The sequence below is a fragment of the Mirounga leonina genome, unplaced genomic scaffold, assembly GCF_011800145.1.
Source record: "Mirounga leonina isolate KUSES-001 unplaced genomic scaffold, KU_Mleo_1.0 Mir_92, whole genome shotgun sequence".
Lineage (NCBI taxonomy): Eukaryota > Metazoa > Chordata > Mammalia > Carnivora > Phocidae > Mirounga > Mirounga leonina.
In genome coordinates this window covers 13,972,693-13,989,498 of record NW_023270852.1, presented here as the reverse complement: position 1 = coordinate 13,989,498, position 16,806 = coordinate 13,972,693, and the positions used below count along the sequence as shown (strand labels likewise).

The 16,806-nt window shown below is 52.5% G+C and overlaps 1 protein-coding gene across 4 annotated transcripts; it reads right to left on the bottom strand.

Annotated features, from left to right (window-relative positions):
* Positions 1-1,523: 1,523 nt before the first annotated feature.
* On the bottom strand, positions 1,524-16,346 carry PLEKHB1 (pleckstrin homology domain containing B1). Of its 4 annotated transcripts, XM_034995214.1 has the most exons (8): positions 16,155-16,346; positions 13,620-13,695; positions 12,323-12,475; positions 11,628-11,730; positions 10,507-10,546; positions 7,847-7,951; positions 3,413-3,512; positions 1,524-2,863 (listed from the first exon to the last, which is right to left on the bottom strand). In XM_034995214.1, exons 1-8 carry the CDS (start codon positions 16,215-16,217, stop codon positions 2,727-2,729), a joined length of 777 nt encoding a protein of 258 aa, XP_034851105.1. In that variant the 5' UTR covers positions 16,218-16,346; the 3' UTR covers positions 1,524-2,726. The 4 variants fall into 4 exon arrangements, with proteins under 4 accessions (XP_034851105.1, XP_034851102.1, XP_034851103.1 ...); XM_034995211.1 differs by lacking the exon at positions 7,847-7,951 and having other exon boundaries at positions 16,155-16,327; XM_034995212.1 differs by lacking the exons at positions 7,847-7,951; positions 16,155-16,346 and adding an exon at positions 14,922-15,028.
* Between the last annotated feature and the right edge of the window lie 460 nt (positions 16,347-16,806).

The following is a 16,806-nucleotide window of genomic DNA, read 5'->3' as shown; positions in this document are numbered from 1 at the left end:
ATGCATATACTTGTCTTTACTGATTAGTTTCCAAAGCAGTTGTGCCAATTTACACTCATGTGAGATTTCGATTTGCTCCACATCAGTACTTAATGCTGTCGATCTTTTTCACCTTTACCTATTTAGGTGGGCATGTAGTAGTATCACATTTTAATTCAAAACTTCTTAAAAACACTGTGTTGACCAAACAAAAGAATATGTGAGCCAGATGTGGTCCATAAGCCACCTCTAGGTCAGACTGTGTTTTCTGAGAATGTCTTAATTTTTGTGTGAATAATTTAGTAATTGTCTACTGGATAGCTGGAAGATTAAAAAATCATGCTATGATCCTATTAGTGGAGAGATTTTGAAGCAAACTGCATCTGAAGCATCCATTTGTATTTGTCTTGCCCTGTTCAGTGGGGTGAGTGGAAAGAACCAGGGTCTCATTAGGATTATGATAAATGGTAGCCCTGAGGCTGTAGGGGCACAAAGAGCCCTTAACCCAGCTGTGGGAGGTTCTCTATAATACGGCCTCATCTGCCATCCCTCCTCACCATGCAATCTGCCGTGACATCAGACTGAACTTCACAGTGTTCTCAAGACCAAAGTCTTCTAAGGCCATTGCTCATGCCATTTCTTCCATGTGTTCTTTCTGTGTGGAAAGCTCTCCTTCCCTTCCCTGCTTGGCAAACTCCTACTCATCCTTCAAGGCTCATCCTAAATTTCTACTTCCTGTCCCAGAGCTTTCCCATTTCCTTGGCAGAGTTGGATACCTCTCCTCAGAGCTCCCACTGTCCCATGTTCCTCACCTACCTTACCTCATTGAATGATTGGTGTTTATGTCTCCCTCTAAGTTGGTGTCTCTGGGGATATGACTGGGGCAGACACCCTATGTTTTTGCCACTTCGTTCTCATCTATTCATCCTACTTCTGGCAACGATGCCCCAAACTTCAAAACAAAGTCTAAGGGACACTGTTTGAATCCCTGCATCAAACAGTCTCTGGACTTCTCAGTTATATAACCCAGTGCTTTCCCTTCTTTGGCTTAAATTCGTTTGAGCAGGGGGGTTCTGCTACTTGCAGCCTCAAAAGGCCTGATGCAAGATGGTTGTGTTTCCTTCCCTAGACACCTGCTTTCTATGAGACTAACTCATTGATTCACGTCTAGAAGGATGGGAAACTACTGGAAAAGACCTCTACACCACCAGACTCTCAGCAGACAGGGCACAACCTGGATCACCCATCAGATCAGATAACAGAGACCCTGATACAGCCTCTCCCTTTGAGCCCTCAGGGATGGCCACCTTCAACCTATCACCTTATGGGTGGGAAAGGCAAGACCCAGAAAGGTTAAGTGAGTTGCCCCCAAATTGCTCAGTTAACATGCTGTCACCAGTTCTACTTGCCCTCAGAATCCACACACTCTTCCCACTACACCAAAGAAGGCACTAGTAGGTGCTGAGTCACTGAGATGTCCCAAGGAAATAAGGCCCATGGGGCAGGGGTGGGGGTGGGGTGGACAAAAAAGCCAGAGCCAGGGCTAGAGCCAATCACATCTTTATTAGTCTCTGCAGCAGGGCCACTGGAGCCCCTGCCTACAAGGGAACTTCAGCAGGCTACTCTGGCTACTGGGTAGGAATGTTAGCATTTCTGTTAGGACAGGATGGGAAAAGAAATTGGAAGGGAGCCAAATGGAGAGACTGCTGGGCCACCTGACAGGGAGGCACATGTGGGGCTTCCCAGTGGATCAGGCCCGAGAGGTGAACACTGCCATCTCCCCCAGCGTGAAGGAAGAGACAAAGCCTGAGATGGTGACAGCCACAGTTATGGCCAGAGGTCCAAGTTCCTGGGAACCAGGAATGCATTTCCTGATGGAGGCACCATCCTAGGGCTGGAGGTCTCAAACAGAGCTCATCTGTCCCCCAGCAAGGGGACCCCAGGTTCAGTTCAGTTGCTGCCCCAGGCACCCTAACATGGGGAACAGATGTTTTCTGAGCACTGAAGGAACAGGGGACCCAGGAAGGTGGTAGTGGAAAGGATGGGGCTAACTTCAGAGAGTGTTTTGGATTTGAGTATGTGTCAGTATTAACAAAACAGGCAATATATTCATTATAGGCACATTCATGAAACTTCCTTCCGAAAAGCTCATATCTCGCCTTTACCCAGCAAGCTCTTTAGCCTGGAGGGCCATCATGATCTGATCCCAGTCCTCACCCCAGCCTAAATGAACTCTTAATTCCTTGGACATGCCATGATATTCACCACTCTGCACTCTTGCCGACAACCCTACTCCTAGCCCACCTTCTTCTGCTCTTTACCCTCATGTGTCAAAGGATGGATAACTCTGCCTTGTCAAGTGTTTACTTCTGTTTTTCCCACCAACCCTGGAGCAGCTGGAGGAAAGAACCTGACTCCTGTGTCTCCAGCACACGGGAACTTGAAGTCACATGAGCTGTGTTTTCTGTGTCCTGGTATATTTGGGGGAAACATGTCCACGTATGTCTATAACAAAATCCTGGGGTGTCTGGTAGTAGATATAAGGATTTTGACTATGTTTGTGCCTGGGATGATAGCTTCTTCCAGTATAGAGGGTGGGGGAGTGGGATGGATGATCCAAGTCCAGAAGCAGCTAATGGAGAAGAAGGAGCCGAAGTACGGCAGGGCTTAGATAGCGGAGGGCCGGGTCAAGTAAGAACAGGGGTCTGTTGGTCTGTGCACAGGGTCCACGCTCCGAGTCCCAGGGCTCAGAACCAGCAGGGCGACCACATGAGCGAGCCCAGTGCTGCCCCTGTGGCAGCCCCGGCAAGCATGCCCATAGCCAGCGGAGCGCCAGCACTGTAGCAGGGATCCTCCCGCACTACCACGTGTGTCACGCCAGGGCCTGTGGAGAGAGCCGTGAGGGCTGGGGACTTGAGAGCAGAGGGATCTTCGTCCCTCCCCTCCCCTCACGCCCAACCCAGGACAAGGGGCTGAGCCCACTCTCCTCAGTTGGAGAAACTGAGGCCTTGATGCGGGAAGGACTTGCGCTCTCTCCCCAGGGCTTACAAGCTTGAATCTGCCATGGACGTTCTGGGGCTGTGGATCTAGGGTGCAACAGCCAGGAAACTCCCGGGATCTCTAAGAACCTCCAGGCCACACCAGAGGATGGGCGTTCCCAACCGCCAGCCCTTGGGGCAGGAGGTGGCCGTTCCCGCATTTAGCCACCAGGGGTCGCCACCAGCTCAGAAACGGGTATTGCAGGACAGCCAGTGAAAAGGGGCCGGCCTCGAAAGGAGAGGTCAGCTCTATAGAGCGTGGAGAGCCGCTGGTCCAGGAGTCTCCGGATGGGGAGGGCTCAGTGGAGGGTCCCGCCTGGGAAAATCCGTGGTCACTACAAGAGCGAGGCCTGGCGCCGGACAGGGGCAGAGGGCGGACCAGGCGGGAGACTTACCTGCATAGGGCGGTCCGTAGTAGCTGCGGATGTATGTGGCTTCGTGCGCGTTGGGGGGTACCACCTCATAGTAGTCCTGGTACGGGCTGTAGACACGCACCTGGGGAGCTCCACTGGGTTAGCTGCCCGGGAACTCTCTGGCCCAGGTTTGGTCTCCTACCCAACACACCCAGCTTAGGTCCTTCTGGGCCCACAAAACCACTTCCCCAAGTTTAGAAATGGTTCCCCAGGAACCAGCAAGCTCCTGGAAAAAGGCCCTGCCTCCCCACATGGTCCATGGTCCTTGTCCTCTAAAACCTTAGCCCCTACATCCAGCTCCCAGTGATCCCATTTTCCTGCCCTGGCCTCCTAGCTAGCACTCCCCTGATCAAAAATTCTCCATGGCTCCCAACTTCCCTACACAGTCTAGTATTTGCTAGCCGCTCCAACGGTCCCATTTGGAGAAATCCAATGGATTTCTCTATTCTCCTAGTCATGGGGTGGGGCACCTGGCCAAGCCCCAGGCCCAGAAGTAAAAGCAGGTTGGGGAGGAAGGAAAGGAAAGGAAGGGTAGGGATGGAAAGTAAAGTATTATCGAGCATCCATCATGTACCAGGTCCTGAGGGAAGTGTCCATATTGTGTTACTTCCTCTAGTCGTTACTGCAGACATTATCGTCGCATTACCATGGAGCTGGGGACGGGGGCTCAGAGAATGGTCATTGCTCTGTCTGGGAGGGAGGCATGCAGTCTCCCCATTAGAATTTTATCAACCCCTCAAAGCCTAACTCAAAAGTTACCCACTCCAGGGCCGCCTGGGTGGCTCAGTCCGTTAAGCGTCTGCCTTCGGCTCAGGTCATGATCCCAGGGTCCTGGGATCGAGCCCCACATCAGGCTTCCTGCTCAGCGGGAGCCTGCTTGTCCCTCTCCTCCCCACTTATGCTCTCTCTCCTTATCTCTCTCTCTGTCTCTCTCAAATAAATAAATATCTTAAAAAAAAAAAAAGTCACCCACTCCAGGAAGCCCTTCTGGTTTCAGAAAGAATCCTTTCTTCCTGAGTTCTCTATGGACTCTGCTTGTGCCTTTTGTTCCTGTCTTTCTTCCTGGCCTTTCCTGCCTGCACCCCAAATGTGAGCTACTTATAAGCAAGGACTCTGATTAATTTCTGTTACATGCAAGGCCTAATGAATAGCAAGAACCAATAAATATATGCTGAATTAAATGGAAGCTCCTAATCCAAGACTCTCATTTTATCCATGGGGGAGCAGACCTGGAGAGGGGGCAGGATCCCCTTCTCTCCTGGCCCCTTCTTAGCTCCCCCCCCCTCAACTTTATATCTTTAACTGGGTGTCACACCTGAATGGTCCAACTCCCTTTAGAAGTCCAGGTGTCTTAAACTCCAGTTCCAAAGTGATGTCATCACCCTTCCATCTCCCAAACTTGCTCTTCTATAAATGCTTTTACTCTAAATGCCACCACCATGCACTCAAACCAAGACATCAGGTTGGCACCCCTTGACTTCACACACTTGTCTTCCACATCACATCAGCTACCAGGCAGGTCTCATGATTTTAACTTCTAAATATGCTCTTCTGTCCATCTTTTTGGCCAGTGTCAAGAGAATAAGCCATTGGTTTTGGCAACTTGGAAGTTGTGGGTGACCTTGAAAAAACATTTTTCAGAGGAGTGGTTGAGGTAAGAATCCAGACCATGAAGAATTGAAGAATGATTGAGAGGTGAAGGATGGAATCAACATGTCATGACATCTCTTTCAAGAAGTTTGGCTGTAGGGGCGCCTGGGTGGCTCAGTCGGTTAAGCATCTGACTTCGGCTCAGGTCATGATCGTGGGGTCCTGGGATTGAACCCCACACCAGGGTCCCCGCTCAGCAGGGAGTCTGCTCGTCTCTCTCCCTCTGCCCACCCCCGCTCGTGCTCTCTCTCTCTCAAATGAATAAAATTAAAAAAAAAAAAAAAAAAAGAAGTTTGGCTATAAAGGGGAGTTCTCCAAGCACACCTGTGATTTCAAATCTCCATGCCATTTCTCTTTGATGGGGTTGCCTTTCTCCCCATTTTTCATCAAACTACCTAATTTATCTTTCAGACTGAACCCAAGTATCACCCTCCCTGAACCTCAGGTTCTGATGGGGTCCCATCTGGGGCCCTTAGACTCCCCTTACCACAGCACCAATCACTCTACAGTGTCATTGTTCATATCCCTGTGAGTGTGTATCTCTCCCATCAGACTTGGAGACCCCCATCCCATGAAGTGGGGTCTATTCAGGCCTCATTGGAACATGATAGGTGCCTAATGGACTGAATTTATCTCAAGTGAGTCAAATACCAGTGAGTGACCCAGCTCTAAGTCCAACCTCAAGTTAGGGACAATGACCAGTCCCAGGGTAATGCACGAGGCTCAGACAAGCAATGCTCAGTCTCAAGTGACTTCCCTCACTGTGCTCTCCCCTAAAGGTGATCCAATCAGGCTTTCTGGTAAGGGTGGCCAGGAACTGAGCTCCATGCCTCGAAGGGCCTAGAGAGAGCCAAGCACTCAGATCCCCACTTTTATTTGTAGAGAACTTGAGGTCTAGAGCCTGCACCCGCCCAGCAGCTGCACAGTGAGCCAGTGGCCCTGTCGGGCCTGAGAGAGAGTGGAAAACACCACCTCATACCCCTTGCGGCACCTGTTTCTACCCTCTGGTCTGGGAGGCCCAGAGGTAAACTCATGTGGGTCACCTGGCAACAGGGCAGGGGATCCTCCAGAGACCTCATGGATAGAACCTAAGGGCTTGATTCCTGATCCTCTCCCTCTCTGTAAGCCCAGCCCCTTTGCAAGCACAGGGTCACCCAATCAGGAGGTCACATACAAATAGATCCCCTCCCTCAGAAAAGCTGTTGTTACTTGGCTTACAGCTTTTTAAATCCCATTTTTAGGCATCTCCACTTTAAACAAACTTATATCCTCATTTGGGCAAGGGGGAGGTCTCAGAACGCTGGGATAGAAGTCCTAGTCCTGCCACTGATGAATCAAGTGACCTGGTCAAGTTATATCACCTCTCAGAACCTCAGTTTTCACATCTGCAAATGGGAACAGTCTTTCCTACAAATGCCCATTCTAAGGCACAATAAGAATCCAGCTGAGCCACGTCTATGCAACTGGACCTAGGTGGGCCTGGCACTTCTGGGTTCAGTGGTTCTGCACGTCAGAATTACCTGAATAAGTTGTTTTTTTTTTTTAAGATTTTATTTATTTATTTGAGAGAGAGTACATGAGAGGGGGGAGGGTCAGAGGGAGAAGCAGACTCCGTGCCGAGCACGGAGCCCGATGCGGGACTCGATCCCGGGACTCCAGGATCATGACCTGAGCCGAAGGCAGTTGCTTAACCAACTGAGCCACCCAGGCGCCCTGAATAAGTTTTTTTTTAACCACAGATTTCCAAGGCCATACTCCAGACCTACAGAATTAGAGCATCCAAAGAGAGGTAGGCTCTGAATGTTCAGATTTTTTTTTTTTTTAAGTCCTGATGTGATTCAAAGGCAGAACCACATTGAACACCACGGTGCCAGAAAAGGAGTTCCGAGTTGGCTATAAGAGGACAGGCACTCTAAGACAAGCCTCCCCTGCACCCACCCCATGCCCTGCTGATTACTGGGGACAGAGAGAGGATTCATCCCCCGATTCCTGCTTTTCAGAGATTCTGGGATGGGGAAGGGAGCCAGATATGGACTAAATTATGATACATGGTAGTGATGCCATTAACAGAGAGTTTTCACTCCTCCTTCCTCCCTTTAGTCATTCACTCATTCACTCATTTGGTGAACAAACACTGCCTGAGACCCACTTGTGCCCTAGCTCCATGCACCAGGAATAAGGGATCAAAACAGACTGTCCTTATCACTGAGCATTCATTGAGCACCTGCTGTATACCCAGCATGGTGCCAGGCACCTTAGGGGCAGAGCTGATCAGACCTGGTCGTTACCTTGGAGGAAGTCCCAGGTCTCCTGGGATAATAGAGACCAGGCCTAGTAAGACAGTACTAAGCATTAGTGCAGCAGGCTGTGAGTGGACGTCTGGGAAGTCCTCCCTGAGGAGGGGGCAGCCTTTGAAGTGGCTCTTAGGGGCTAAGCATCAGTTTGTCAGGTGAATAAGGAAACTAAGAGTTTTCACAACAGAGAGAATGGCATGTGCAAAGCCTGGGAAGAGGGAAGAGGTCTGGTGCAGCTGAGCACAGAGCAAACAGCAGAGCACTGGGAGCACAGGGGAGGAGGGGGATGTGGTAGATGAGACTGGCCCGGGCCAGATCCTGAGGGCCTTGAAAATGGGGCTGTGGGTGGTGTCCTGTGGGTGACAGGGAGCCATGGAATGTTTGTGAGCAGGGAAGGGATGTGACTGGGCCCAGTTTTGGAGGCACAGCCTCGAGGCCAGAACGGAGGCAGGGAGGGCTGAGCCCCACTTACCCAGATCCGCCTTTCAACCTTACAGGGGCTCCACGAGCGGGTCACACACCTGACCTTGGGGCAAACTCGGCGGCTCCTGGGAGGGACGGTGGCTCCAGTTGGGGCCTGCTCAAGCCACAGAAACCCAAGAAGGGGGAGGGAGGAAGGGAGGTGTCAGAGGCCCTCTACATCTGGAGAAACTCAGAGCTTTTGACAGGCCCTACCAGAGCCCTCTGCCAGCTGGGCATGGGAAAGAGTTGTCCTCCTCCTCCTTAGCCCATGGTAATGGAGGGAGGCTCAGAGGGGGTAGTGACTTTGCCAAAGTCACACAGAGAAGAATCAGTAGTGTCCCTCCAGAATTAGCCCACCTTCACGTCTTTTAGGCTGCTGAGACTCCCAGTCTCCAGGGAGACAGAACAGTTCTGATCTGCCCTCCCACCCACCTGCCCCCGGCTGTGTCCCTGGCCCCGTGCTCCCTGGAACAGCCTCCATCCAGAAGGGGGTATAAATCTGCAGGACATGGAGGGACAAAGTGCAGGTCCCTCCTACACAGGCACAGTATGGAGAGAAGCCATACACAGGCATGAACACTCAGAGCCAGGCAGACCCTGGTACAGAGACAGAAGCACAAACACATTCCACTCGAGCAAGCCTGGGGCCAGAGGGGTGGTGTGAAGGGGGGTAGTGGGAGCTGCAGAGAGCACCAGAGCAGGGAGCTGTGGTAAGCAGGGTAGCGGGAAGGTGCGCAGGCAGAGAAGGGGCACGGTAGCTTCATAGAGTCACAGAGCACAGAACGGTCAGCCCTCACCTCCTTCCGCCTCTTTTGGGTGGGACTGATTTGCCCTGCAGGGGGGACGATTTGGAGCTCAGAGTCAAGTTAGCCAAGCCTGCTGACTGCTGCGCCAGCCTCCTCACTCCCAGAGTCTAATCCAACCTCCACCCGGAAGCCTGAGTCTGCTCCCCAAAGTCTGGCCACAGTCCTCCCTGCTTAATGCCCTTTATTGCTCCTCAGAGGTCATCTCTCCCATTTCTTTCCCTCCATGTATTATCATCCCACCGGGCCAGACTCCGGGCCCTTACACACACACACACACACACACACACACACATGCACATCTCACTTCTCCACCTTCTGCTCATGCAGTTCTTTCTGCAGATAATGCCCTTCCCTCCCAATCTCACTGGCCTTGGTTCCAGTACAGGTTCTTCCACTGACTTAAGACTATGAGGATTTGGGTAAGTCACTTCCTCTCTGAACGTCAGCTTCCCTATCTGTAAAATGGGACTAAAAGTACCAACCCGACCAAGGCTATGGGAAGATTAAATGATATAAGCAATGGCAGGTACTGAGCATGATGCCCAACCCTCAGCAGGTGCATGCCCAAGAAGGGTTCTGAATGCAAATGTGGTCTTCTGCTGCTTCCCAGCAGACTTTCTCTCTAGATGAGATTGGGCTCCACCATGCCACAGACAGAAGGAGCAAGCACAGAATGTGGAGTCAGGCAGAGGAGCCAAGCTGGGCCACCCTTGAGCTGCGGGCTTTGGGCAGCTCCTCAAACCCACACTTTCATCAATCACTAAGCTCCGTTGACTCTACCTCCTAAATATGTCTTATCCTTATCAGCTCAGTCCAGTCCTCCAGCCAGTCACCAGGACTCTGTCCCAGCCTTCTAACTGGTCTCCTGGCATCTACTCTTAACTCCCTGTTGTCTATTCCCGACCTACCAGCCAGACTATCTTTTTAAAAAAATACAAATCTGGTCTGATCTGTTCATCTCCTCCTGCTGCTTAAAAGCTTTCAATGACCTCCTGGTATTCTTAGCAGAAACCAATGTCAGTAACACAGCCCAAAATGCCTGGCCCTACCAACCCTCCTTCTCCCCTGTTCTCCCTCCCTAAGCTCCAGCTGCCCCAGCCTCCATTCTGTTCTCGAACTTGCTAAAGTCATAACCTTTCTCAGGGTCTTTGCTCATGCAGTTCCTCTGCCTGGAAAGCTGTTCCCTTCACTCCACCCTACCCCTTTCACCCAGTCGATTTCTGTTCATCCTTCAGGTCTCATCTTTAGCCTTGTCTGAACTCCCACTGGGATCAGGCCACCAAGGTGGTCACACATTGAATGCACCCAGCACGTCTCTGTCAAAGCAGTTACCACGACCGCAACAGAATCATGAACGGTGATTAGTTGCTTCACACCCGGCTGCCCGCTAGGCTGGTCCAGGAGGGCAGGGCCTACATCTCATGACTTAGTTCACCTCTGATCCCTGCCCTCTGGCACAGTGCCCGGCACATAGTAGGAACTCGGTAAATATTTGTTGTGTGGATGAATACAGCTCAATCTTATCATCTGCAGAGAAGGACAATCATCCCCTCCTCAAAGGACTGCTACGGGGAGCCGCCAGAACTACCCGCGACATGCCAGGCATACAATAGGTGCTCTATAAAAGGCAGTTCCTTCCCCCCAGCTCACATGCCACCTCCTTCTTCTTCTCTTTCCTCCAAGCACCAATTGTCTGTCTTCTGTCCTTTTCCACTCAGGACTCAGCGCATTGGAGTCCACACAAACCTATTCGCTCACATCTAGGGGAATTAAGAACTCCTGCAGGCGGAGACCGAGTCTGAGTCACCCATGATTCCATGGCAGGAAGGGGTGGGGAGGGGAGAAGGAGAGAATGGGGGCTCACCGGGGTGGAATTCGCCTCCAGCAGTGCCGTCTTCCATGCTCTGCAAAGTGAACCCACCAACCATGAGGAGGGAGGAGGGAGATTAGGCCCCTACATGTAGGCCCCTACTTTCCTCCTCAACCCAGTCTCTTGTAAAGGGGGGAGATTCCCTTGACTCCCTTGGGTAGACAAAGGTGGCCCCCCCTCCCACCCCAGTCACATGGACAGAGCCCTCACTTGAGCTAGAGCCTCTTAATTCACTCTTAGCCCACAGTCTTCCCCTCTTCCAGTTTCCCTGTCTAGACGATAGACAGCTGGGCTTGGGTGGTCTCCTCGGGGCCTTCAGATTCTGGCATGCCTGGGCTGGTTCTCTCGCTGCAGCTCACCTCCACACCCCAAACCTACCAACACAGTCCCCCAACACTCTGACCCAGAGCCCGTGAAGGCCCAGTGGACACCGGACAATCGGGCCTTTGTTGGTTGCCATGGCACCTGGCTGGGGTGGACAAGGCGGCTCTGTGCTTTGTCTGCCCAGAGCTCAGCTTCCCCCACTCCCACACACCCCGTCTCTTTCACTCTCTTACAATGCAAAGGCCGACTGAACCTCGGCCAGAGGGTAGGAAGGGAAAGAATGTGAGGAAGCAGGCACACTCAGTCTCGCAGTGTGGATCTGCATCCGACATTCGGTGTCCCCGCAACAATAGTGGGCTGCCATTGTTAGGCAGGTCAGGGTCTGTGCCTCAGATTGAAGGCCACCTGCCAAGGCATCTTCTCAGAACATAGTGGGAAAGAGGGTCCTTTATGGATGTCACAGAGCTGTCTCTTCCTTTGTATCACCCCCAGGTGAGGGCTCATCTCTGAGCCGGCTAAATACATGACTCTGTAGGATCAGGGACCACACACCTGAGGCCGGTGTGCACACTCCTCTCCCAACAGTCCCGAGTTCCATCACATGCTGTGTGAGGACTTTCTTGGGTACCCTACCAGTCACCATCAGCCATTCAAATCCACTCCGCCCAGCCTCCACCCTGATGACTAATCTTTGTCCACCCCCCACCTTTGGGAATCAGAAGGCCCAGCGAAGAGGAAGCATCTGGTTACATTCTCCAAGAGTCCACCCTATCCTCTCCTGGAGGACTCACATGGCATCATCCTTGGTCTCTGCACACAAGTGCAGGCGGGAGCCCTCCCGTAGGTTCACAGTCAGCAGGCCATCTCGGCTCCGGCCCTCTGGGGGCTGCACGTCTAAAGGCAAACACACATATATGGGGTTTCCACGAAGCACAGGCCCAGGTCCCCCAGTAAACCAGAAACCAGAATAGGAACCGACCTTAGGACCTCCTTCTTGGCCATTGCCAACCTCCTCTGATCCCACACAATTTCTTTGGGGATTCTGCTTTACTCTTTAGAGCCTTCCAACCTTTCCACATTGCCCATTGCCCTAGTTAGAAACATCTGTCAATTACCCTGTTATAACTGTGGCCTGAGTCTTGGCTGAGGAGATTGGCTGTGTGACTCTGGGCCAGTTACTGAACTTCTCTGATCCTCCTTATTTCTTTTCATCTTTATCCCGTTCCTGGCACCTGGAGGGCAGGAACTGTGTCGGACTCACCTCTGTGATCCCAGCATAGGACCCGGGCCCAGCACAAGGGAGGAACTCAATAAGGAACTCATTTCTTAATTCACACCCACATGAGCTGGAGTTGATAGAGGCCCAGAAGCAATGGCTGTGGCAGCCCTCTGAAGCTGCAAAGAGCCTGATGCAGGTGTTCCCAAACAGACACAGTGGGAGGGCCATGGCCATAGTCACAATGCCAGAGGGAAAATGGCTTCTCACCGTGGCACTCTTGGCCAATCTTTATGTCGCGGATGTTGAACTGGATGAGCACACGATCTTCCTCATCCTGCGCCGTCTCGTCATGGTAGTAGCCCAGGGTCCCATCCAACCACAGGGCGAACCAGTTCCGCTTCCAGCGGCGAAGGATGGAGCCTGTGCAATATTCCACCTTTGCTATGCAGGCTGGCAGCAGAGCCTGCTAGGGGGCGGCGGGGGGGTGCAGGAGCCCCAGACAGGCTCCCAGAATCCCTTATCCCCAACCCCCAGTGTTGTGACCACCCCTTCCTTATCTATCTACCTCCTGAAATAATGGCAGGGCCTCTTTCTGTCTTGCTCACCCAGTGCCTCCCATTGGGCCTAACACATAACAGAGATCCCATAACTGTGTTGAATGGTAAATGAATAACCAGATTCCTTCCTTGGGGGCTTCCAAGGCCAAGCCCCAGGTTTCTTCAAGGACAAAGACCTCTCCCTACACTGAACCTCCCTCCATCTTACCTCTTATCTCTGACTTGTGTGACAGTCTTTTGTGTAGCTACCAGACTGGGGGGGCCCACAGCTCCCTATACTGGACCTGGCACCCAGCAGGACCTGGGCTCGGTGGTTGCTGAACCGAATGAACTGAGTGTGGTCATGGGTCGTTGGGGAGCTCCTAACCCAAGATAGCTCTTGTTCAGATCACGATTCGGGCCAGAGGTGGGTCTGAAAGCCTGAGCCCTACCTTCAGACATTTTACAATTGAAAATTTTAACACAAAGGGCAAAGACATAAGGCAGCTTCTTAGGGCTTTACAGATTCCAAAGCACAGAGGTGTTTTCATTTTATTCTAAGCCTTGTTCTGTGGTCAGCGCTGGGCTAGGGTGCTGTGGATACGCAGGGCATCAAACCTGGCCCCTGCTCTTGAGCAGCTCAGTCTGGAGTCAGTATGGGGTGTGGTAAGACCCATAGGTAAAGGCGGTTCTGTTGTAGGGGGTCAGTGCTATCACGGAGGTATGTATGAAGCGTTGGAAACAGCGTGGGGCGCTCCAACCCAGCTTGGTGCTACCTCAGAGGCTGGAGCGGGGGTTAGGGGAGAAGTCAGAGAAGGCTCGTCACAGAAGGGGACATTTACCAGGCAGTCAGGAACAGGGAGGACATTCCCAGCAGCAGGAAGAGCATGGACAAAGGAGGAGAGGGGGAAAGAGGGTCTTGTTTCTTGGGAGAGTGGTTCACTGGGGCACATCCGACAAGCCACTTCCCTCCCCCCTGTCCCTGGACAAGGTACAGACAGACAAGGATTTGGCCCAGGGTCACTCACTCTGTCTCCACAGCCAGCCGCCCTTCACCAGGGCCATTTTCTCAAAAGGACTTTCCAGGGTGGGGTCAGGCGGAACCTGTGAGAGGAGCCACAGGACACACAGGCCTCATCAGCAGCTCCCAGAGAGAAGCCCCAGCCCGGTCCTCGCTGGTCCTCCCTGGGGGAGCCACCGAGGAAACGTTTATGGGAGTGTTCGCAAACAAACAAGGGCAAGCCTGCTTGTCTCCTTCTCCTTCCCTGCTCCAGCAGGATAATGGGAGCACTGTTCTTGTGGGGTTAACAGGGCAGCCACCCATTGTGCGAGGGTGGGAGTGGGGGTCGGGAACCTGGATTCCAACCTCAGCTCCATAACCTTGACCTTGTCCCTTCTGCCTGGCTTCCATTTCTAGATCCGTGAAAGTGTGTCTATGAGGCCGGTAGAGGCTGGGGTGAGGAACGCTTACAGTGTTGGAAACCCTGGAATTTCGAAATGCTGGCAGCACAGAATATTAAAATCATGGCAATGAATGAGGGACTTTCATGATAAGAAAAGCCTCCCTCCCATTTGCACCTCTCCTGAAGCATTTACAAAGTATGGAAAATGATAGTTCAAAAGCAGCTCTGATTGCCTGAGCATTATGTGCCAGGCACGCTTCTTGGTGTTGGCATCTACTATCTTGGTGAAGCCTCACAAAAATCCTTGTATTACCAGAAAACAGGCATGGTGAGAAGGTCAATCACTCATGCAGATCCCCCTGATTAGTAAGCAGGGGAGGCAGCCTTCACACCCAGCAGTCCCAGTTTCTAACCATTACAGCAGTAGGAGCTTTAAAAACTCTCGATCCCAGGTCATACGCCATACCAATGAGATCAGAAGGTCTGGGGCTGGGAGGCGAGGACTGGTAGTCTCTAAAGATCCCAGGTGATTCTAATGCGCAGCAAAATTCGGAAATCGCTGCACATCCTATGCTACTTCACCTTGTCCCCATTGTAACTCCATTAGACGGGTAGAATCTTTCCTCCTATTTTACAGATGGACAAACTGAGGGACAGCAAATGACTTGTCCATGTATGTGAAGGAGCTTGGACTGGAATCCAGGTTCCCTCTGTTCCTGAGGACGACTTACTTGCGAGCAGGTGCCTCTGCCCCTCCCCCACCCGCTCACACCTGTTGCTGCGAAGCAATGGCTGGCACACCTGAGTGGAAGGCCCGACTTTGTCCCTGCTTCTCCTGCGGCTCCCTCCCTTCTCCAAGCCCTAACACTGGCCAGACTAGAGGGTCAGTTGCAAACTCCCTCTCCAGCCTCCCCTGCATGCACCCACCTGTCCACACCTCTTGCGGAGGCTGCTGCCCAAACGGCCGCTACTTGCTGCTGCGGCTGCTCCCCAAGCTGCTGCGCCTGCGCTTTGTGTGCCCCAGAACGCCTGGGGCATTTCAATCCCCAGGCTACCCCTGGGCCCCGCCCTTTGGCCCCGCCCCACCTCCAGGGAGGGGATGGGCGGGGAGAGATGCGCGCCCACGAGGCTGCTGGGACTTGTAGTCTGCAGCCCTAGAGCTGGGCTCTACGAGGCCTCTCCTGGGCGCTAACCCTGAGCGGACCGGGAGCACAGGTGAGAAGCTGCACCTGTAGTTTTATTTTGCCAAGACATTTGTGCTCTCATTTATTATGAAATTCATTTCCTAAGAATCATTAATTCACTCTCTAAAAGAAGTAAGGTTGCAAGGAGGAGCCAGGCTCCTAGTTTTGTCATGTTTTTTCAATACTCAGTTTGTGCCTGGCACTCTACTGGGTGCTAGTGGAGGGCACAAAGGAGCATCTGACAAGGCCTTTCCTCCTTCCTTCCCCAGCTTCCAGTCTGGTGGGGGAGATTAAATGTAAACACAATTAGAGCGCAGCGTATGATTTAACGGTGGGAGAGAAGAGTCTCACTTTGCCCAAGAGGTTCAGGAAGGCCGCCCGAGGAAGCTAAAAAGGGTTCTTGTGGGTTGAGTAGGAGTTTCCCAGGGGAGAGCTAATAGAATCAAATGAGCACTGATTAGGAAGTTCAAAAGTGTGCCCAGTATTTCAGTGTGTTTGGAAAATAGAATGCCGGGGAGGGGGGGAGGGCATGGGGAGTGGCAGGGGATGAAGCTGCAGGGTTTGCAAGGACGTAACATGAAGCCTTGGATGACAGGCTCAAGACTTGCTTGCCTCTTATGACATAGTGGCTGGAGCCTGGGGAGCAGGGGTTTCAAGAGTTAGGTGGTCTGATTTGTGGGGTGAAAAGATCTCTTTAGGGCATAGTCCAAAATGATTGAAGGAGGCCTGACTGGAAAAAGAACACCGTTTCTGCATCTACCACCTGGGTCTGCCCCTCCAGGATCACTTCCTTGAATAGCTCAAACCCATCTGCCTCCCCCACCCCCAACCCCGGCAGCTAAGGGCAGACCCAAGATGTCATTCAGAGAAGAGGGACTGTCGGGGGCCTGAAGGGCTCTTGGACACAAACCCTATTTGAGAGGGGCACCCACCCTGCCTTGGGCCCTTCTTCCTGTCCCAGAGACCTGTTCCTTACCGGGGCTGCAGGACTCATGGTTCCTGGCCGGCCAGGGTAGCATTTCCCAGAAGGCTCCTGCATTTCCCTGAGCGCCTTAAGAGATAAGGGGATCAGGAAGATGCTACCAAGTGGGAGCCGGAAGGGGGAGGCAAAGAGGAGGCAAACAGATTCCAGAGAAAATCGTCCTCTCTCTCCCGGCACTCCCCAACCTTCCGGACTTATCTCTACCTCCGACCCCGTCATTCAGTTCAGTGGATAACAAATCATCCGTGACTCAGCCGTGGTCTTGGCCTCGTATCTTTTAAGATTCCCGGAGCGGAGGGGCAGGGCTAATCCTCCTCCCTCGGTTGCAGCGGGGCTAAATCTGCCTTCTCCCGCCTGGCTGACAGTCCTGGCAGCACAGCCTGGCTCTTTAAGCTTCCCTCTAGCTTCGGAGTTTCTCTAATCCTGACCCTGAGTCACCCTGGGGCTTCGCCTCTTCGTGCAGTGCGTGCCTTGCTGGGGGATTCGCCATGGCCAATCCTATTAGCCGCTGAGCTCACAGTCTCTCTGCAGCCCCAGGAACCAGCTCTCCCAAACCACGCTGTTTCTGACCTTTGCCTTTCTGTCCCTGGAATGTCCCACGCTTGCCTTCTGGCTGAAATTTGAGCCTCACAGTGCAAGGGAGGAA

Coding starts and splice junctions, on each gene's coding strand:
- PLEKHB1 (XM_034995214.1), bottom strand. CDS start 16,217: ATGCAGGAGCCTTCTGGGAAATGCTACCCTGGCCGGCCAGGAACCATG. Junction 12,476..13,619: donor CGGCTGGCTGTGGAGACAGA/GTGAGTGACCCT, acceptor AATATTGCACAG/GCTCCATCCTTCGCCGCTGG. Junction 11,731..12,322: donor GATTGGCCAAGAGTGCCACG/GTGAGAAGCCAT, acceptor GTTTGCCTTTAG/ACGTGCAGCCCCCAGAGGGC.